The following is a 22625-nucleotide window of genomic DNA, read 5'->3' on the forward strand; positions in this document are numbered from 1 at the left end:
GAAGTGAAGAAGTATATCTCTTGATGATAAGGAGTATATCTCTTGATGATAAGAGGGATTAGAGAAATTTGTGGCCATGTTATAATCTCCCACTTCATGCATCTTTGTCTGCAGTTAAGATGAGGCAACAATTTCAGCTGTATTTGAGTTGAAAAGAAGGTCAAAAGCAAAGGTTATTCTAGGAGACTTTTAGATAGCTTCTTTTGCTATTTCTACTGAACAGAAGGTGTACGAATCCTAAGGATTCACAATTCAATGTAAAATGAATACACTTGTGTAACCAACACTTATGTCTGAGAAGAGAATATTACTAACACCCCAGTAGTTTTTTCCCAACATTTATCCCTTCTTCAACATTACCCCACTCTCCTTCTCAAAGGTAACCACTATTCTGACTCTATTAGTTTTGCCTGTTTTACAACTTCGTGTAGATGGGATCATATAACGTGCATTCCTTTGTCTGGCTTCTGTATTCAGCATATATGCTTGTTAGACACATTCATGTTATTGCATGTAGCTGTGGTTTTATCACTTTCATTACTGTATAATATATTCCATTGCATGAATATAACACAAATTTGAATGTTTGGGTTATTTTCAATTTTGGCGGTTGTGCATTTCTTTTGTTGCACCTGTGTGCACGTTTTTATTGAATAAATATCTAAGAGTAGAATTGCTGTTATCAGGTCAAGCGCAGTGGCTCACGCCTGTAATCCCAGCACTTTGGGAAGCTGAGGCGGGTGGATCACGAGGTCAGGAGTTTGAGACCAGCTGGGCCAACATGGTAAAACCCCGTATCTAAGAGAAATACAAAAATCAGCCAGGTGTGATGGCAGATGCCTGTAATCTCAGCTACTCAGGAGGCTGAGGAAGGAGAAGTGCTTGAACCCAGGAGGTGGAGGTTGCAGTGAGCCGAGATGGTGCCTCAAAAAAAAAAAAAAAAAAAGAAAGAAAAGAAAAAGAAAAAAAAGAATTACTGAATCATAGGAAACATTTATGTCCAAATTTAGCTGATACTATGCAACAGTTTTCTTCTTCTTCTTTTCTAAGAAATGTCAGGCTATAAACCATTCTTAGTGCTCACTGGTTTGTGAACACTGAGCATAGAAATAGCCACTTTTTCTTTGCTCCAATAGTACAGGCACAGCACAGCAACTGCGTCTATGGGGCTGGCAAGTCCAGGATAGCATCTGCAGGGCAGGGCAATGATTTTCTTTAACACACTTTCATGCATATATTTTATCTTCATTTTGGTGTCCTAGGTTTTAAGCTAATGCATTTTTGCCTTCTACTTTCTCCTGGTTTACCATAAAATGCTTACATTTGGACTTCAATTGGGTAAATAGTAGTTTGCCCTGCATTTAAAATTTCATAAAACCTCAAGAATCCAAAGTGTATCAAATCATCCTGCCTAGGATTCAAGGAAAACAACTGAACTGTTCCCCATTCATTTATCAAATGTTTATTGAACACCTACAAGCAATTTTTTTTATTAAACCTGAGGATATAAAGAAATGTAAAATTCAACTTCCAATCTCCAAGAAGTATCTACAGTAGTTGATGACTCTTTCATCAGTAGCTGTCTGCCCCTTTCTCGTGCCTTCCTGTCCTCCTGTCATTTCAACAATAGTTGCCTGCAGCATAAGTAAGCAATGCGTAGCAAGCTGGCAGCCATGAATGGGATTATTTGTGCTACCGTAGGCAGCATCTTTCATTTACCACAAACAATTTTCTCTTCTCTCCTTTACCTCTTTGGATAACTATCCATGAGTTTAGTCTTTCCCTTTTCTGGACAAAAAATTATATTAAGGAGAAGAGTAAAATTGTTCTAGAAACTTGAGGAATGGTGATAATACTTATTTTTCACATTCTTTCCTGTATTTTAAGGGTCTGTATGTATTTGTTGTACTTGTGTATAATAGGATTTTCAGACTACATTTATATTGTGTAAGAAGATTGAAAATGTTCACAACGTTCCTGCTGTTCAGTATTTCATATTCTAAAATGATCTCCAGAATACATTGGTTGTTAAGGTAATGTGCTCAAGTATCTTTGTGGTTTAAAGGAGGTATTACAACTCCCAAAATAGCTATGCTTAGTCCTTCTCACTGGTAATATAAAACTAATTTTTGTTTGTGAGTTGAATTGTTGCACCTGTGCAGTGCATTTCAAAGCCCAGGAAGGGTGCTGTTAAAGGAGAGATTCTCTGTAGTTTATAAAAATGGAGCAGTGATTTCTAGTGAAACAATCAACCTCATCTAAAAATCTCTCATTTAGATGTTTCCATAAAGTATTAAGAGACACCCAAAGGTCCTTTATTGTATTTTTTCCATAGGCATCTTTATTGATTCTGTACTTATTTCCATCTATAGTTAAAGAGCTGCAAGCAAAAGTATAGTATGGTGGGAATAGCTGATTGTACCAAATGATTCAAACTATCCATCAACAGGAAAATCCTTGAATTAATACAGATACTTTTAGTGCAAGTGGTACCAATCCAAATCAAAGTAGCTTAAGTAGAAAGAAGATTCACTGGCTCATATAACTGGGAGGCTAACTTCAGCCACAACTCAATTCAGGGACTCAAACAAAATTATTCAGATTCTGCTCCTCTCTCTGGGCCCTGCTTCCTTTTGAGCTGCACTAATCCTCTCCTACTGCACCCTACCTTTTTCTATGGGTCAGTGACTGCTCCAGCTGCAATAAACACCCTTCCTGCTCTGCTATGCCTTTAGACATGGCCATGTGTTTCATGGCCAAATTGAAAAACTACGAGAGAAGAACTCCTTGTGGCCCAGCTTAGGTCATATGCTCCTTCCTGAACCAATTACAGTGCCCAGGGGAATGGGGTACTAGGAGTGGCCAGGCCAGGAAGTTATTTTGTTAGCTGGTTCACTAGAATCATTTCATCAGAGAGAGGAACAATCCTCAGACAAAAAAGCAGCAAATGTTCAGTACAGCTCTCACAGGGGCTTCACGTATATTAGTCACAAAAATAGTTTTAGGGCAGGGAAGATCTATGGTTAAACAAAATAGGGTGCTATATAAAGAATGGAACTCACAATGACTCCTAACTCATACCAAAGATACTCATTCCAGGATTTCCTGTTACCAGGAGAGAAGCTGACTTGCAGTCGATTCAATCTCATTTGCTCAATCTTTTAGGTATCGTAATGCATGAAATTACTGATAAAACAACTAGGTAATTCACTTTAACAACCACTTGACTGTCACTGAAGTGTCTGATCAAAAATTAAGGTGTTAGCTGTGTGAGGTGGTATGTGCCTGCAGTTCTAGCTACTTGGGAGGCTGAGGCGGGGGGAACACTTGAGCCCAGGAGTTTGAGAACAGCCTGGGCAACATAGCAAAACCCTGTCTTTACAAATAAAAAGATGGTTAAAAAAAAATTAAGGTTCTTGCAAGAGTGAACCCTCCAAGATAACCTATGGACTTTGGGTGATGATGTGTCAATGTAGGTTTGTCAACTGTAGCAAATGCACCCCCTGGTGGGGGTTGTTGATAACGGGGAGGCTATGCACATGTAAGGGCAAAGGGTATCTGGGAAATCTCTGTACCTTTTGCTCAATATTGCTGTGAACCTAAAATTGCTTTAAAAAATTAAGTCTATTAAAACATTAAAAAAATACAGACATGACAAAATGAAGGTATTCAGGTATTAGATAACCTAATTATCTAATTCTCTAACATAGCATTAAAATAATTCAATAGTCACAGCTAGTTGTCCCTCAGATAAAAGTTGGTTACAGCTACAGTAAGAAACCAGAACCTGTATGGGACAATCATATTAACAGGCAAATAATAATGCTTATATTTGCAGAAAACCTACTTATTTCCCTAGAATATCAAAGTATCTTGACAAATAAAAACAGTTGGAACATTGCTGTACACCACTCTATTAAATGAGTTCCTCATTTAAAACAAATTTTGTCCTCACAAAAACAAGAGGGCAATATAAGTCTACAGAGCTTTATTTGAGTATACAAAAGTGATGCTGTGTAGGACAAGCACCATCATTGCCATCCACTGGAGTAATTCCTAAATGTTAGGTCTATGACAATGGTAATGAACTGGGACAATCTTTCCTCCCAGGGCATAATTGGCAGTGTCTGGAGATGTACTACAGGACTGGGAGATTTGTACTCTTGGCATCTAGCAGGTAATGCCAGGAACACTGCTGAATATCCCATGTTGCATAGGATAGCCCCATACAACAAATAATCAACCGGTGCAAAATGTCAACAGTGCTGAGGTTAAGAAACTCTGGCCTATAGCAAGATGCAGAGGGAAAGGCAATGTTTAAGACAAAACCCCTGCCCCCAATGATTGTATAATCTGCTTGAGGGGGTAAGATATATGATAAGGGTGTTTCCTAGCTTTTCTTCTAGGATGTTTATAAATTGAGGTCTTACACTTAAATCTTTAATCCATCTTTAGGTAATTTTTGCAAAATTTTTGTAAAAAAGTTTGTAAAAAGTAAGAGTCTAGTTTCATTCCTCTGAATATGGCTAGCTAGTTATCCCAGCACCATTTATTGAACAAAATAAATCATCAACAGAGTAAACAGATAACCTATAGAATGGGAGAAAATATTCACAAATTATGCATCTGACAGAGGTCTAATATCCAGAATCTATAAGGAATTTAAACAAATCAACAAGCAAAAAATAAATAACCCCATTAAAAATGGGCAAAAGACATGGACAGGTACTTCTCAAAAGAAGACATTCAAGTGACCAACAAACATGAAAAAAATGCTCCATATCACAATCATCAGAGAAATGCAAATCAAAACCACAATGAGATACCATGTCATACCAGTTAGAATGGCTATTATTAAAAGTAAAAAAAAAACAACAACAGGTGCTGACGAGGCTGAGAAAACAGAACACTTACACACTCTTGGTGGGAACGTAAATTACTTCAGCCACTGTGGAAAGCAGTTTGGAGATTTCTCAGAGAACATAAAACAGAGCTATCATTTGACCCAGCAATCCCATGACTGGGTATATATGCCCAAAATAATGTAGATTATTATACCAAAAAGACACACACACTCATATCATCATCACCATGCTATTCACAACAGCAAAGATATGGAATCAACCTAGGTGTCCATCAATGGTGGATTGGATAAAACAAACATGATACACACACACCATGGAATATTACACAGCCATAAAAAATGAAATTATGTCCTTTGTCGCAACATGGATGCAGCCAGTGGCCATTATCCTAAGCAGATAACAGGAACAGAAACCAAATACCACATTTCTTGGTCATAAGTGGGAGCTAATATGGACATAAACATTGGAACAATAGACACCACAGACTACTAGAGAGGGGAGGGAGGGGATGGGGATGGCGGCATAAGTCGAAAAACTACCTATTGGGTACTAGCTCATTACCTGGGTCTCACATACCCATGTAACAGTCCTACACATGTATCCCCATATCTAAAATAAAAGCTGAGGCCAGTCAGGGTGGCTCACGCCTGTAATCCCAGCAGTTTGGGAGGCCGAGGCAGGCAGATCATGAGGTCAGGAGTTTGAGACCAGCCTCGCCAACATGGTGAAACCCCATCTCTACTAAAAATACAAAAATTAGCCAGACATGGTGGCAGATGCCTGTAATCTCAGCTGCTTGGGAGGCTGAGGCAGGAGAACCACTTGAACCTGGGAGGCGGAGGTTGCAGTGAGCCAAGATCACACCGCTGCACTCCAGCTTGGGTGACAGAGTGAGACTCTGTCTCGAAAAAAATAAAATAAAATAAAATAAAAGCTGAAATTTTAAAAAAAGGATAAATGATAAAAATGATCTGAATGCACAATGCATTAAGTACTGATTACAGGGTCTTTTAACACATGGGGCTTGAATTGCTTACTTTTATGAGAGTAGCAAGGAAGATGTGCTGAATTTTGAAAGATTTGGATAGGCAAACAGAAAAGGATATTTCAAGTGGAGGGTACACTGGAGGCAGACATCCAGAGATGAGAAAGAACAACGTCTTTTCAGGACAGTAAATAACCAGCCCTGTCCAGCAGTGTTTGTGCAGCAAGGCAATCAGCAAAAAACGTTTTCACTTGTCAAGCGGGATCACGTGGCTGATGCAGTCCTGGCTCTGCCATGTCTTAGCTGGGTAAACACCAGCGTGCAAGCTGTAAAATTGGGATATCTCTTACCTTACAGTTGTTCCTGTAAAAATCAGACACTGACAAGCCTGTCACATCGTCTTGCTTAAAGGATGGCAGCTCCTAGAGCAAACATTAAGAAAACACAGGTTGAACTTGGACTTTAAAGAAACTAAAGTAACAGAGTGGAAATTTACATTTATCCTATGGGCTGGAAGAGTCATTGCTTCAATGTATAAGGCAGTGACAAGGTGAAAATAATGCTTTCGATTAATCTGAATCTAGGTGGATGATACATAAGTGGTCTCTCAGCTTTTCTGAATGGCTAACATTTTTCAAAGTATAAGTTTTTATTTTTTTAAAAACTTGCCTATTTTCTGCTTCCTCCTGTAATAATTTAGGCTCAACTGAGAAGAGGTCCCCGTTGCTCATGGCTATATCCTCAGCAACTAGCATAGTACATGACACACAGCAGAGATAAACAATAAACTATTGTCTAACAGTTGAAACAGAAAAGAAAAAGTAAAAAGGGCCAGAACTATGGTGACAGCAGTTTGTGTGGGAAGATAGGGGTGCATGCCAAAGTTTTCCAAAGCAATTTGGTGATTTGGATATAGACTAGCAATGAAAACTCAGGTGAGGGGAGATTGGTGGAACCAATTGCAGGAGATTAGAAAATATGCAAATTTTAGGAAAAACGAATTGTATTTTACATCCCTGGATTACAAGGAGGGAGTAGGCCAATGAAGTACAGAACTAAAACTTGACAAAAGTTTTAGAGCAATTTAGCTAGCGGGGATTACTGAGGTTAGCAAAGTAAAAGGTGTTTCAAGAAAGATGAAGGACCTTATCTTCCCACTCTATGAGGAGCAGAAACCAAAAAATGACCTTCTATGTCTAACAGTGCCATTCCAAAATTAAGTAATAGTTTTTGAGGGTCTAGAGTGGAGTCACAAATTAGCTACTGTAAAGTTAGTTTGCCTGTAGATCATTTTGTTTGGACAGCTTAATTCTGGCCTATTTAATAGTCAACATTTAAAAATCAGAAGCTCCATAAAAATTCGGATTCTTTAATTCTTTCAAATACCAGGGAGATGGTCAACCTTGTCTTCATTTTAACAGGCAGAATTGGATGAAGCTGAGTAAATGGTGCTGCCTTTAAATGACTCCAGTTCACTACCCAATTTGTCTCATTTGTGATTTTCACCTGGCCCCTGTAGGTATTAGAGTTTGCAATTCCTGGTCTAATGGTATTATGTCAGCTTTAATGAAAATGGTTAATAATAAAACCAGTAACAGCAATAATAGCACACTGAGCACTTAGTTGCAGGCACTAAGTATGCCACAGAGATCACCCACCATTTGAGGGAGGTGCTATAATTGTACCATTGTACCGGTAAAAAACTAAGAGGTTCAAAGACCTGCCTAAATGTCAACAGTCAGAAAGGGGTAAGGGTAAGATTAAAAATCCAGTCAGACTTAATTTGCAGTTGCCAAATAGTATTCAAATTAAATGGTACTAAGTTACTCTATATGAAATCTGAGTCTTTTCCTAAAAGCAGATACCTCCATTTCAGCCACAGGAACTTGTGCTCTTTTCTGCAGTAAATACACAGACATGCACACCTCTGTGTGACTTTGGATTGTTATCTCATTGCCTCTTACCTGTGCCTAAGATGATCTGAGATGAACTCAATAGCTTAGTTTCTCGCCATAAATCATGAACTTTGGGTGGCGGGAGGGGAAGGTGGGAGTGGTAGAGACTTGTCTTCATTTTTATGTCTAGTAAACATAAAATGCATAGATGCAATTAACCAACTTCAAGAAACTGAAGTTCTAACTGGAGATATGCAACAGACTCAGAGGTTTTTAATGAGGTTTAGTAATATGTGGGTGAGTATAAATGGAAGTTGTAGAGCATATTCAAGGTTGAGGGGACACAAGACATCACAATGAGAGCCAGGAACACCATTTGGAGATGTTTCAGTGAGTGTTTCAAAGTGTATAATGTGAAAATGTTCATGTTAAGGGAACAGGTTTCCAAGATGTCACACTGGGCACTCTGAGCTCTCTCCTAAAGTATCAGTGGGTGTTAAAGTTTGCTTGGCTGAATAAATATTCCGTGGAATATACACAGAACAGAATGAAAGAACTTGAAAGATCAGACAGAAAAGACATTTGACTATATTGGAAGAAGTGAGAATTGGATTGGAAAACAAAGGCATCAGGATTCTAAAAAAATCTATGGGGAAGACTTTAATCTGCTAATCTATGAATTTTTTGGGGGGATTACATGTCAGTTAAGTCAAAATCAAAATGGTGTAAACAAAGCAAGTCAAGAATAAAAACCTCACTCATAACTATCTTGGATAGCCAAAACCTTTGTTTCTGATAATACATTTGAGAAATGTGAAGTAGTGGTATAAGACACAGGAAGTAGGTTGCTTGAGCTAACAGGATACGTACATCTGGGAAACAGGTACTATGATAGAAGTGATGGATAATTACTCTGTCACACCTTGACTCCAAAACAATCAATTCATTTTGCTGTGCTACTTTAACATGATTCTGTTTTTTTTTCAACTATAAATGGCATTACAGATGGAATGAAGCAATCAATGAACCAGTTGATGAGCCTGAATTTTCTTCCAAATCTTTGCTGTATGCTATGAAAAAGAACTCTGCTAAATGCCCACTGTGTTACATGGTATTCTAGGGCCTTTGACTTCATTATTTCATATAATAATCACTACAACTGTGTAAGGTAGACAAAAGTATTTTAAAGGTGAATCAGAAGGTCAGAAAAGTGAAATAATTTGCCTAAGTTCACACAGCTGCTAGGAGACAGAGCTGATTCTCAAATCCTTCTCTCTGGCTTTTATTCATCCTCCAGTTGTGCTTTGGAATGAAGATGATCTGAGTTAAATCCTGCTACTTATCAACTTTGTGGCCTGAGCCTAATTAGTCTCTTTGGACTCCAGTCTCCTCTTCTGTGATGTAGGAAGACAATACCAATTCTCATGGGGTTGTTTTGAAAGAATTAAATTTGTTATTTGTTCATTTATCTATTCGAATGACAGATCACGGAATGAGGGAAGTAAAGAAGTGCTGGGGTGGGGATTGGTAACTGATTATAACAAAGTCAATGGATCAGAAGGTTTGCTGAGGTGAAGGATTTCTAGAATAGTGGTACTAAAGCAGGTGAACTGGTTGGGAAGTGGCCAAAGTATGATGCTTCAAGGAGGGATTTCAGAGGTGGTATGATTTGAAAGCCAACCTAATGGGGATGACAATGGGAGTAGGTAGCTAGGGATGTAGAATTAGAACTTTGGAAGCAAGGAAATTGAGAACCTGAAAAGGAATGAGCATGCAAAGTATCTAGAATTCAGTTGATCCTTAAAAAATACTAACTCTGAAATAGTGTAAAAATATAGAAATAGCAAACATAGGCAACATGTTTCTTGTTTACATATTAAAAGAGTGAAGGTGAAAAATCTGCCTGAGCGGCAGACAGTACATGTGAATACATCATAGTTGATGCTGCAGAAATGCATTTTCAAAGCAGAACAGAATAGTTCCTCAATCCAGCTTCTAGTCTCTGCTTCTGATATAACTCACTTATACTCAAAATACTTCTGCTAGAGGTAGTTAGGTATTAATTGCTTGTATAAGAGTATAGAACATAGTGAGGAGCACACACACAAGACAAAACACAAGTTAAGCAGAATAGGAAATGTTAACAAAAATTTCCAGGCAATATTTGCTGTCAAAAAACATCTGTATTACAGCTGTTCCTTCTGCCTACAAGGTTCTTCCCAAGCAATCCACATGTCTCAAGCCCTCACTCTGTTCAGATATCTGGGCAAGCATCACCTCATCAAAGAACTGCTCTGTCTATACACCCTGTCCCCTAATCACTCAGTCTCGCCTTTCTCTGCTTTACTTTTCTTCATAGCACTTACCACTACTGGATATATCACATATTTATTTATTTACTGTCTTTGTTTACCATCTCCCTCCCCTGAACTATAAGTCTCAACAAGTAGAGACTCTGTTCACTGTTTTATCTCTAGTACCTAAAACAAACCTGAGCAAACAGTAGAAGATTAACACATATTAATAACATTTTTAAAATAATCTAATAATTCTAAGGTCTTAAGCACTTAATAAAATGAATGGGTTCCCATTTTTACATGTAAAAGTCATGAACTAAGGTTAAAGTGTAGAAAATAAACTAAAATTTCTAGTCTACTGTTTTTTCCTTTTTACCAACCCTGAAGATGAGGGTTCAGGTAAAAAAAAAAACTATTTCCCTTAGGGCTCATGGCCTACATGTTTGTTAAATCCAATTTGCTCAGCTTGTAAGTTCTGTGGAATGCACTGTCCATGATGGTCCCTTCCAATGACACCAAATTTTAACCACCACAAAGGGAGAAAACACTAAAAGGAATTTATCCAAGCTGTCTCATTCGAATGAATGCTTTTTGTGAGTTGGTGGGGAGAAGGAGCGGATATTTCTTTACATGAATTTTATTGTTATTTATACTCAAGTTAAACAACAAAAATAGGAAACATTCTGAATCAGCATATGCCCAAAAACTAAACATTAAAATGGTGGTCCCACTATTCCTGAAACCAAACATTGGCTAAAATGAACTATATGCACCTTTAAGGTGAGCAAACACAAGAAGTCTATATTTAGCAAGGAAGTTAAAATGTTTGTCAGCAAGTCTAATATCTTAGAGGAAATATTTATTTCAAAAGTAATAACTAATGTGGTCATATTAATTAATCAGTTAACAGTTACAATGATGGAAACCCTTAAAATTCGTATAAAACACTGAAATTACAGTTAGGCTGCTTGCATATTTCACAACTATATGTTTTCCAATGATCTATTAACCTAAACTAAAAATTAAATACACATTAATTCATCAACAGTGATATAACTTCAAGGCTGAGAAAAATGCACTAATCACAAAGAATTTCAATTAAATGATATCAAGGAGTCCAGAGAGAAGAAATATTTCCTGTGGGAGAAGTTCTAATTATAAATAACTGTGTATTGATTTAAAGACTAACATACACCTAGCTTTACCAACACTTGTGAAAAAAATTACACATTACATACTTCGTTCAAAGCCTAATATGAAAATTGTAACAAATCCTCTACTTAAAAAAAAAAAAAAAGTGACTACCTGAAAAAGATTCATAACATCTCATTAACAAAGCAAAACTGTTAAACTGAAAAGGTTCACCTGTTTTGGTCTTCAGTTACAAACAAAAAAGCACTGATAATTCACTATAACAGCTTCTTAAACAATTAAAAAAATATTTTGTCAATTGAAAAAACATCACTGAATCAATGAGCTTTTGATCATTTTATTCACAAAATATAAGCGAGACTTACATCCCTTTCTGGTGAAAGTTTTCAAATAATTTTACGGGTAGGGCCTTGAGATGTATCAATTATAAAACATGTTAAAATGAAAACATTTTTTAAATTTACAAATACAAACCAATACTTTATACAAGAATTCTCTATAAAGTTCGTCAAAGTAAAAAATAATTTGTTTCAACTGAATATAAGGCATGTCCAGTTTATGTCATTTTGTAGAATTATTTTTGTTTTGCTGGAGACTTTTCTCTTCGCCGGTCCTGATTTTTCTTTGATTCTCTGGATTGTTCAGAGTATCTGCTAGATTTTTCCCATCGTCTCTCGGCACCATTTTGATATCTATCTTCATCACTTCTTGAGCCTGAGTGCTTTCTATTCATTTCCCTTGACTTTGATCTATCTTTTCTTCTGAAATTTTCACTGTCTTTATTTCGGTGTGTATGCCTCTCATTTTCAGAAAAAGAATTTCTTCTCTCTCCTCTCTTCTTTTTGGGATCACCATGCTTATTTTCCAAATCTATATGCATTTCTTGGTCTCTGTCATTTGCAACTCTACTGTAGTTATTTCGTTCAGAAGGAACATCTTTGTCTGATGTGTACTTTGTTATAGGATCTCTCCAATTTGAATCTCTTGAATTTTGATCTCTGTGTTTTTCTGACCTTCTTTCTCTCTCAGTCCTTGTTTCCTGGTGCCCGTGTTCTTGTCTTCTTTCTTTTTGTTTCCTATCATTTGTTTGCTGGTTTCTGATCAATTTATCTACCTCTTTACTTCTGGTCTTCCCATGTCCCTTCTTTCTTACATCATTAGCTGCGTGTGTAAAATAAAAGACAGTTAGTTTTTATTTCAATCTTAATTTCATAATTATAACAATCACATTTACTGATACAGTGTAGGTTTACTAACTCAGATAAACTAGGTGCAAAGCCAAATTGATTGAATAGAAAGTCTGATGACACTGAGTCTTACCAAATGCTTAATTTAATTTTATTTTTTGAGACAGTTTTGCTCTTGTTGCCCAGGCTGGAGTGCAGTGGCGCAATCTCGGCTCACTGCAACCTCCACCTCCTGGGTTCAAGTGATTCTCCTGCCTCAGCCTCCCGAATAGCTGAGATTATAGGCGTCTGCCACCATGTCTGGCTAATTTTCGTATTTTTAGTAGAGACAGGGTTTCTCCCTGTTGGTCAGGCTGGTCTCGAACTCCTGACCTCAGGTGATCTGCCTGCCTCGGCCTTTTAAGAATATACAATATTTCAGGCCAGGTACAGTGGCTCATGCCTATAATCCCAGCACTTTGGGAAGCAGAGGGGGTTGGGGACAGATTGCTTGCGCCCAGAAGTTGGAGACCAGCCTGGGTAACGTAGTGAAACCCCTTCTCTACAAAAAATTCAAAAATTAGCCAGCTGTGGTGGCGTGAGCCTGTAGTCACAGCTACTCAGGAGCCTGAGGTGGGAGGATCAATTGAGCCTGGGAGGCAGAGGTTGCAGTACGCCAAGAATGCACCACTACACCCCAGCCTGGGTAACAAAGTGGGACTCTGTCCAAAAAAAAAAGGGGGGGGAAGGGGAGGGGAGGGAGGAAGGGGAATATATAATATCTCAACATTAGTTACCAAAGTACTGTTTTGATCTTGAGATTTAAGACAGTAAACGGAAATTTTATAGCAAATGTAAAAATTTTAGAAAGCGACTCAAATGGTACATTTCTACTTAACAAATTGAATCCAAAAGCTGAAATTCCAGCCCATTGAGTGTTATTCATAGGACTATTAAGTCAGATCAAAATACAATGATCACCCAAACTAGCATTCACTTCCTAAACATAGGAGGAGTAGAACAACTGGGTTTGCTTAACAGCATGAACATGTATTTCTCAATGAAAGGCCTCTTCCTGCAAAAACAATAGTTCTCCCCTCTGTTACTATCAGAGAGGCACTAACTGCACCAACAAGAGCAGATATGTTAAGATTTACAGTCATGGGCTTTATTAGAGCCACAAAGGCTTAGTTTCTGTAGAAACTCTTCTGAAAAGACCTCAAACAATTTGATTTTGCTGATGTAATCACAACTATAAATACAAAATGGTTATACTGAAATAACCACTTTAAGCAATAAAACAAACTTAATCAGTTTATCTGTTATTTAATTTGGGTGCACAAATCAAAGATGCTAAGATAACAAAAATTTCTGTCAAATTCATACATAGGCAAGAAAGAGAAAATATGATAGAAAAGTGCCTCTTGTCACCCTAATTCTACCTAAATCTCACTGTACCAGCCTCTATTTCTTCCGCTAAATGCATATCTTTGGCACATGGTACAGTCAGTTGGTTTGCCACTAAGGACCTATTTCTCTGGTTCCTATCAAACAGCTCAGCTGAGCTGCAGCTACCCAAGCAGAAACCATCTGGCTCTGTGCTAAACCAGCGTCCCCTTGATCCTACTGTACACCACTGTCGGGCTTTACTGATATTAAAACCCAGCCATATAACAACAGGCAATCTCTTCTCCGTTTGCTATGTTTGCATTATAATTTCCTAATTTTGGGGCAGTTCATGCTGCTTTTATGCTATTTAATATTTTATTAATAAAACAAAGTTCTCTACTGAAATTGTATGAGAAGGCAAATTAATTTTGAATCAGCAAGCTTCCTTATTGCAGCAATTCATGCTGTGTTATCATCTGTTCTCAAAATGGATACCATGAAATAACAAATTCTGTAGAATATAAAAATGGTGAATGTTAAATGAACAATGTTTGTACACTTCAATTCATGAATAAAAGTTCCTGTAAGCAAACAATCTTTCTCTGATAATAAAAAAAAAACAGCCCCACAATTCTGGATGTCACACAGTATGTAAAACACTTTGAAACATAACAAGCTATGGAACAGAGGTGTAAAGATTGGCCTTTCAATTTAAGGCTACAGAGGAAAGTATTGATGCCATATTTGATGAAATATTGCATCCAAACAAAACAAAATGAGAAATGACATGCATGTAGGATAAGCAGACAATCCCTTATTTGGACCAAGATACTGTAATGAAAGAAAGCAGAGCTGACCTTGGGTAAAACAACACAGATCTTTTCAGAAACTGTGAACCAGATCAAACTTTGAAAACATCTTTTACTATAGCATTTCCACTTCCAGGTAGGATAGAGAAGACTGTGGCAAACCTGTGCTCCTGCTGAAAATAACTAGAAATGCCAGATACAATTTTAAAATGTTGCATTGAAAAACGTTGAAAAGCACACAGAAATCAAGTTGAAGGAACTCCTAATTGCCAAAGCTAAGATGATCTGAACAAAATAAATGACAGTATTGGACTTTAACCCACAGGATAAGATAAATAACCGTGAGTCTATATTGATATATACAGTTGACTAAATAAATGAGGGAAGAGGGACAACACTTTCTTATAGAAGAAATTCAATTACTAGATGTAGAAGAAAACAGACAAATAAAATATCACCATTAGGTGATTTTTTAACCATCCAAAGATGGATGTTAAAATTAGTGAGTAAAAGCTGGAGGAAAAAGAGATTTGCATAGTATCAAGTTACCTCCCTACAAGACATTTTCACAGAGAAAAATAGTTTCCCTGAAGACATCCAGTGGACACCACCTTACTCAAGTGATCAAGGTTGTCACCCAAAATAAAATTATGAACCTCTTGATAAAGATGCACTAAGAACAACACATTGTTTCTAATGTACTCTTGGCAAAAATGTCTAATCTCATTCTAATAAGGAGAAAACATCAGACGAAACTCCATACTGAGGGACAGGTTACAAAATAAGTGACCAGAGGACTTCAAAAGTGTTAAAGCTATTAAGAACAAGGAAAGCCCGAGAGGAACTATCATAGAATGCAGAAAACTGAGACTACAATTAAATGCTAGCAGAATCCTGAAATAAGAAAAACGACATTAGTGGTAAAACTGATTTTCAAATCACATTTGTAGTCTAGTCAATAATGCTGTTCCAATGCTAATTTCCTAGTTTGATAAATGAACCAGTGTTATGTAAGATGCTACCATTAGGGGAAGTTGGAATGAAGAGTATATGGAAATTCTCTGTACTGTTTTTGCAACTTTCCTAAATCTAAAATTAGCTCAGAATAAAAGGTTACAGTTACAAAGTAAAAAATATAAAGGCATCAGAGAGCTAGTGGAAAAACAAGGACTAGAGGGGCCAAGATGCAGGAGAAAGCAGAAACATTGAGAAGTAAGTGATGTTCTACAGCTACTTTCTCCCTGGGAGCATCTGCTGATTCAGGGATGCTACTGAGGGACAGAGACACCAGAGGTCTGGTAGCCTTGCAGGGCTAGAGAGACAAGAATGGGACTGGTTATTTGCAATACATATATATACAAAAGATATCATATCTAGAATATGTAAAGAAAACCTACAAATCAACAGAGAAAACAACTTAATTAAAAAAAATTGGTAAAATACTTGAACAGCCACTTGACAACAAAAATCCAAATGGCCAATAATGGATAAAATGGCATTTAACTTCTTTAGTTGAAATGCAAATTAAAACTAAAACCACCATGCAGTACCATTACACATCCACCAGAATGGCTGAAATGAAAAAGACGGTCAATTTGAAGTATTAATGAGAATGGGAGCTACTGAAACTCTTATACATGGCCGGTGGGAGTGCAAAGAGGAATAACCACTTGGAAAACTGACAGTATTCACTAAAGCTAAATATATGCACATCTTATGACACACTGACTCCACCTATAGGTACACACCCAGTAGAAATGTGAATAAATAAATAAGGTCATCAAAAGATATGTACAAGAATATACATGGAAATATCACTTGAAAATCTAGTCTGTTGAGCAAAAATGATAAATATATTGTGGTATATTCATATAGTAGGAAACTACACAGCAATATTACTGAATTAACTATAACTAAATGCAGTAATGCATCTAAATCTCACAAAGATAATGGCAAAAAAATAAGCCAGACATAAAAAGGAGTCCATCATACATAATGCTAAAGGTAAAAACAGGCACAATTAATTTATGAAATTACAAATCAGAATAGTAGCTGCCATGAGGATGGAAGGAGTAGTAACTGGGAGAGGAAACACAGAGAACTTCTGGGGTACCGGTATATCTTGATTTGTGTGCTAGCTATGAGGATGTGTTCCCTTTATAAAAATTCATATAGCGTCTGAGATCCACATTGAATGTATGATATATCTCAATTACAAACAGCTTTAATATTAAAAGTAAAAAACTAAAATTTATTTAAAATAAAAACATCAGGATAGCTCCTATAAACTAGATTATAAACATTATGAATGGATGGTTCATATCAGTCATCACTCAGATAAGTATCTGCGAATGAAATATTTTCATTTCTATGATGAGGATGTCAAAAGGTAATCCCAGCATTATAAATGTTGTATTACAGACTGCAAGAATGATAGATGGGACCATTTGTATTAATTGTGGCTTTTAAACAACTGATCTCTAAGACAAATAAGCAATCAAATTATTTTCTTCCTTCATATATATCAGCAATATATTTATTAGAAAAGAGCAAGCCAAATTACAAATAAGCTTCAATACCTGAGGCAGAGCTATGACTACTGATGGATGAAGAGTCGCTCTCTTCACTGGAAGACTCTGAACTGCTATCACTGCTGTCAGAATCAGAGTCGGATGAGTCAGACTCTGAAGAGGAGGACGCTGAAGAGGAAGAGGATGGGGAGGATTTATTTTGCTCAACATCTGGTTTCTGCGCCACAATGACCTTTGGTGTATTTTTGAGATGCTCCCGCAGTTCATCCCTAATTTAAAATAGAATCTGTTAGATTCTATTTCAAAGACAATTATGAGATAATTTTATAATCTGAACATAAATTCTGAGAATAATCCTTACGTTAAACCTCCAAGACCTATAGAAGTAAAGAAGTTGATGGCAAACCGAGTGTTTCTTGGATTATCTCGGGGTAATAATCCTTCAAAGAATGGCTGCAGAGTTCTAAAAAGGAAAAAAATAAACAAAAGAGAACACATTGCTTAAAGATAAAAAGGTAAAATCCTTAGTCATTTTTCAGATTTTTCATATATTAAATTACTAAATGAAATACAACCAAGTAACTAGTTGACGTCATTTATTAGGTTAGGCTACGTGCTATCTAAATGAAATGAGTAGGGTCAAGTAATAATGTACCAAACTTGATTTCTATCATTATACAATGTAGGAGGTTTTTAAAAAACTTTTTTTACACACACACATATAGAAAGATAAATATATACACATATATACACGTGTGAATATATATAGTGTATATATATACACACACACGTATATATAGTGAATATATGTACAAAAAAATTTAAAAACCTTCTCTGTTGTATGTACACATACACACACATACATAGAACTGTGCCAAGTACTGGGGGAGAGGTGGAAGTCATCAACAAAAGGGAGAAATCAAGGATGAAGACCACCATATAATTACAATATATATGGAGTGAGACAACCAGAAAGACACTAACAATACAAGGTGGTTTTGGACATTTGGTTTTCAGCACCACACTGAGTAACTACTCAGTGGAGTCAGAAAAAACTTTCTCACAGAAAAAGGTACAATATAAGAAGAATGATTAAGAGTTTCCCAGATAGATCAATAAGACAGGAAAATGCCAGCAGTGGAAACTGAGGTAAGGAAGCATGAAAGAGCCAGATGTGTTTAACAAGCTTGGCAGTGTTGGTATGGCTGGAGTGCAGCTTGCTGAAGAGAGAGAAGACGAGCCTGGTCAAGTAGACAGGGACCAAATAAGTAAGTATATGAAGCCAAGAGAAGTGGATGGAATAGTCCAGAGACAGTGTGTGGAACCCAGGAACACTGAAGAGGCAGGCTGAGGAGAAGACTGAGAGAGGAAGTGAGAAGAAAGTATGGAGCCACAGTGAGTAGGTAGTCAACTGCATAAGTGAGGCAGAGAAGTGAAGAGGCATGCAGCCTGAGAAAGACAACTGAATATGGCAGGTGGTCACTGAGAAATCTGAAAGGATGATTTCAGTAGTGTCAATGGAGTAGAAGTCAACCTAAGTGGCAATCTGAACAAATAGGAAATAAGAAAGGTGAGAGAGGATTACATAATAGTCCTGAAATAAGGCTCTAGTTCTATGTAATATTTTGAACAATTATTAATAGATGAAATATATACTCAAAACTGTCCACTGATAATATTAGTTATCATTCTAAGGCTTAAAATTAGGGTAAAAAGAAAATAAAATTATAAATATCACTGGAGAATTCAAGTGAGCATACAAAAACAATTCTGTATTTTCTAAGAAAATCTAAAAAGGCATTAATTTGAACTCCACTTAAACTAAAAACCACCACTAAAAGTTGCATGTTGTCCTGTGTGACATAACATGAGATTCACAGTGATTAATGGATGAAGAAAGTCTCAGGGGGCTTAGCTCTTGTTTTTACAATCTCGGATGGGCTTATGTCTGCTACAATGGGAGAAAACCAGAGGTCAATAAGAATAAAAAGTGCTTAATGGCAAACTTACTCATCCTTTAATCTTGCATTAAGTTTAGGAAGACCCATGTATTCACACAGTTCCTGGAAAAATATTTTGACAAAAATTCTACTGGATGATGTAGTGGTTTCTTCACTCAGTTTTATACATTCAAGAACCTGAAAATTAAAATCAAAAAAGACAAGTATATTTTAATTTATAAAAGACAGGACAGAGTGACCAATATTTGTAGGTTTAAGTGTTTCTCAAAATTACTATTTATTCCCATCTTCAACCAGAGTTATCTCTGAATATCTCCCCTTATGCTGACATAAAGTTTAAAACTACTTCTCTATACTAACTTTCAAAATGTTAAGATGCGACAGAAATAGATTTCATTCTCTGTTTTGAGTAACGTGCTTTTTATAGCAGGGAAGATATCCTCTCTTGAGCATATAATGGTAAAGATTACTAGCTCCTAAACCTTACTCATCAAAATGTGGTGTATATGAAGGTTTGGGGCAAAATGCCACTTAGCACATTAGGCTACAATTTTGTTTAGCACATATAATATACGATTAAAAAAAAGACAAAGTATAATGGTTTATTCTGAATATTAAGACTGTGGCTTAAAAACTGAAATGCCTAAAGAAATATTTTTAGGGCAAATAAAAATAAAAGTAACCTCTAGTTTTTATGGGTTATGTGTTTGGGGGGCCCATTAGTTGGTTAATTGTTTAAAATTCTCACTTCATTTTCTCAAAGAGGGGAAAAAAGAAGTCAAAAATTATTACAATTAGTCTCCTAGGTTAGATTACAAATGCCTATTAATGTAGCTGGACATACTTGGTACTTAAAGTACTATAAAAATCTAACCAATGTTTTTAAGTTTGAGATATTGCCTCATTCTACCATTAGTAGGATGGCATTCTACAAGATAATCCTGCTCTTTCCTCCTGGATGTAATTTCTCATCCTTCTCTTCTCTCTTTCTTTCTTTCAAATTCCTTTAGTAATTTTGCTTTTCTTAGAATCTAAGACTTTTTATTTTGTATCATTGCTATGGGCATATCTTACCTCTGGTCTTATACTGTAACCCTCTTGAAAGGAGGGGCCATGTATAATTCACTCTGAATACACAGTACCTCTCTCAATGACTCAGTATATAAGTGGTGGCTAACTAACACTGGTTGAAAAACAGCTGTAAAATAAATGCCAGCTTAATGAACGCCTTTCAAATTTCAATCCAGTGCACATTTCCCTATCAAGAATATATCTTTCTTTGTTCTATGACTATAGGATATCCTCTCTATAGCTTACCCAACTTCAATGTCTGCTAAAAAGAACACATCCTTCTAGAACAATCATTTTTTCTCAAACCCAACAAGAGAACCATGGAGAGTTATTCCCTCAGGAATCAAGGGAGAGTAATTCAGAGACACATTTACCACCAAAATAGTGGCATATGTGGATGTGAGTGTGCATGCACGTGTGTGTACACAGAGAAGATGAAAATCTGCAGTACTTTTCCTGAAGACACTCCTAGCCATCACTATTGAAACACTGGCATGTTTGGACTGTTAATATAATACAAAGATAGTATTTCTTGTATATTATTTACCTAGCTTTCTGATTCCTTATAACATGATGATAATCTCAAAGACAGCAGTTCTACACATTTCATTTTAAAGCACATTTCATAATAGGATAAATATGGCTAGCTTATACGAAAATCTATTTGAGAACAGGGAATTAGGAAGGAAGTATAAATATTGACCCATGTACTTACACTCCATGGAAGTGAATCAGTGTATAAAAGGTGAGCAAACATCTTAGCAACATTTCTCAACTTGTTTGTTTCCAAGCGATGGATGGTATCATACTGTTCTTTGAATATACCTTCAAAGGATTCCATGTACTCTTTCTTTAGCATGCAAAATCGCTAATAAATAAAAAATCAGTACCATTAAAAATTGAATGTTAATACAATTATGAGCATATTAAATCCTAAATTTACTGAATCAAAACTTTATTAATATGTTTTATATTTTCAAAGAGCATATATCACTAAATCCTTTTGTGCCATATGATGCTCAAAAAAGAAGTTAATATATATGGTTTCTAATTACCTGAGATCTACATGTTAAAACAAAATCATACATGTAGCTGATCACATGAGGGTAGAGCTTAAAGAAATATTTTAGATCATGCTTTAATTGTGCTGCCTGAACATGTACTTGACTTTAGACACTGCTTTGAGATTTTGAAAAGACAGCATTTACTTGTCGTCTATTGGGAAATCATTACAAATCATGGAAAATTCCAAAAAGCTCTGGAAAAGTGATATGCAAAGTTAAAGCACTGCAGAAATGAAGTAGAAAAAGAGGAAGGTGAAGAGAGTGGGAAACCTAAGGAAGGAGAGAATAATTTGCTTTTAGCAAAAGTGGTAATATGTTGTTAAATGAGACCAGACCATAAAGCAGAAATCATTAATTTACAATATTCGTTTTAAGAATTCCCTCAGTAGAGGCTGGAACTCACCCCAGCTAATAAGCCAAAAAATTTTTCGTATGTCCTCTGTTGGGCACAGCAATCAAGTATCATGTTGCAGAGTTCTTTCTATTTGGGAAAAAAAATACATTAATGATTCAAAACACAAAGAGACTAAATATTGTATAATTTACCAGTATGATAGTGACTGCCTGCATTTTTAAATAAGGGTTTAAAACAGTTCAAAAATTGTGCAAATAAAATAAAAACCTCAATCTATGTTAAACTCATCATTTTTTACAGCCTTGGGTCTGGCTGACAGCTTCCACAGTCATTTATGCTAATTAAATTAATTATAAAATTCTAAATTCATGATAAGTATGAACCACATCAAGAAAATCTAGTATAGGAAACAGACATATGAGGGAGAGATTTAATACACAGCATTCTTAAAGGATTCTATGCAGAATTCTTTTAAATATAGACTCACCAACACAACATCTAACAATTCAGTTACATATGTCCCAAGGATATGAACTCAATTGCTAAGGAATATATTTAGCATGGAAAAGGCAGATCATTATTAGTCTTTACAGAGGCATAAGTAGGTACAACTTCAACGTTAACATAAAGTTAACGTTGATAAAGAAACATCAAAAAACACCTCTGTGGATGAATTTTCTCACCTCAAAATAAATGTTATTCATATAGACCTATCTATATGGATCTATACAAATAAATGGAATCATTCCATAATAATCATTCCATATTATTCCAATTAGCTATTCAGGCGCCATGTAAACCTCTCTGAAAATTCTGTTAAACTAATGGATAAATGCCCAGTCAAGAAATACTATCATCACAGATGATTTCTACTTAACAAATTAGTTTCTTAATTAATATATTAATTCCTGAAATAATTCAAATGAAATATGTATTGATTATAGCAATGTCATAGATGAAAAAACTCAAGCAACATAAGGTGAATAGAGACAAAATGAAAAAAGGTGTTAATTCATCTACGATCAGTGTAATCTTTTCTATAAAGATTTACCAGAAACTTAAAACAATTTTCCAAATAGAGTAAC

The 22625-nt window shown here is 36.1% G+C and overlaps 1 protein-coding gene and 1 non-coding gene across 3 annotated transcripts in view; both read right to left on the minus strand.

The window, feature by feature from the left end:
• Positions 1-1050: 1050 nt before the first annotated feature.
• LOC112439172 (small nucleolar RNA SNORA43) lies at positions 1051-1188 on the minus strand. Its single transcript, XR_003027471.1, has one exon. It is a non-coding gene; the product is annotated as a small nucleolar RNA SNORA43 (small nucleolar RNA).
• Positions 1189-11515: 10327 nt separating this feature from the next.
• The window catches only part of CWC22 (CWC22 spliceosome associated protein homolog), a 62257-nt gene continuing 51147 nt past the window's right edge, over positions 11516-22625 (minus strand). The window contains exons 15-20 of one of the 2 annotated variants that reach the window (XM_003815503.3): positions 21589-21666; positions 20837-20989; positions 19100-19227; positions 17451-17552; positions 17138-17358; positions 11516-12355 (exon numbers count right to left, since the gene is read on the minus strand). In XM_003815503.3, the coding sequence (XP_003815551.2) occupies positions 11769-12355; positions 17138-17358; positions 17451-17552; positions 19100-19227; positions 20837-20989; positions 21589-21666 (1269 nt within the window). In that variant the 3' untranslated portion in view covers positions 11516-11768. The remainder of the gene's footprint in view (positions 12356-17137; positions 17359-17450; positions 17553-19099; positions 19228-20836; positions 20990-21588; positions 21667-22625) is intronic. The other variant, XM_057301446.2, reaches the window with a different exon arrangement.

This window comes from Pan paniscus, chromosome 13 (assembly GCF_029289425.2).
Source record: "Pan paniscus chromosome 13, NHGRI_mPanPan1-v2.0_pri, whole genome shotgun sequence".
NCBI classification, from domain to species: domain Eukaryota; kingdom Metazoa; phylum Chordata; class Mammalia; order Primates; family Hominidae; genus Pan; species Pan paniscus.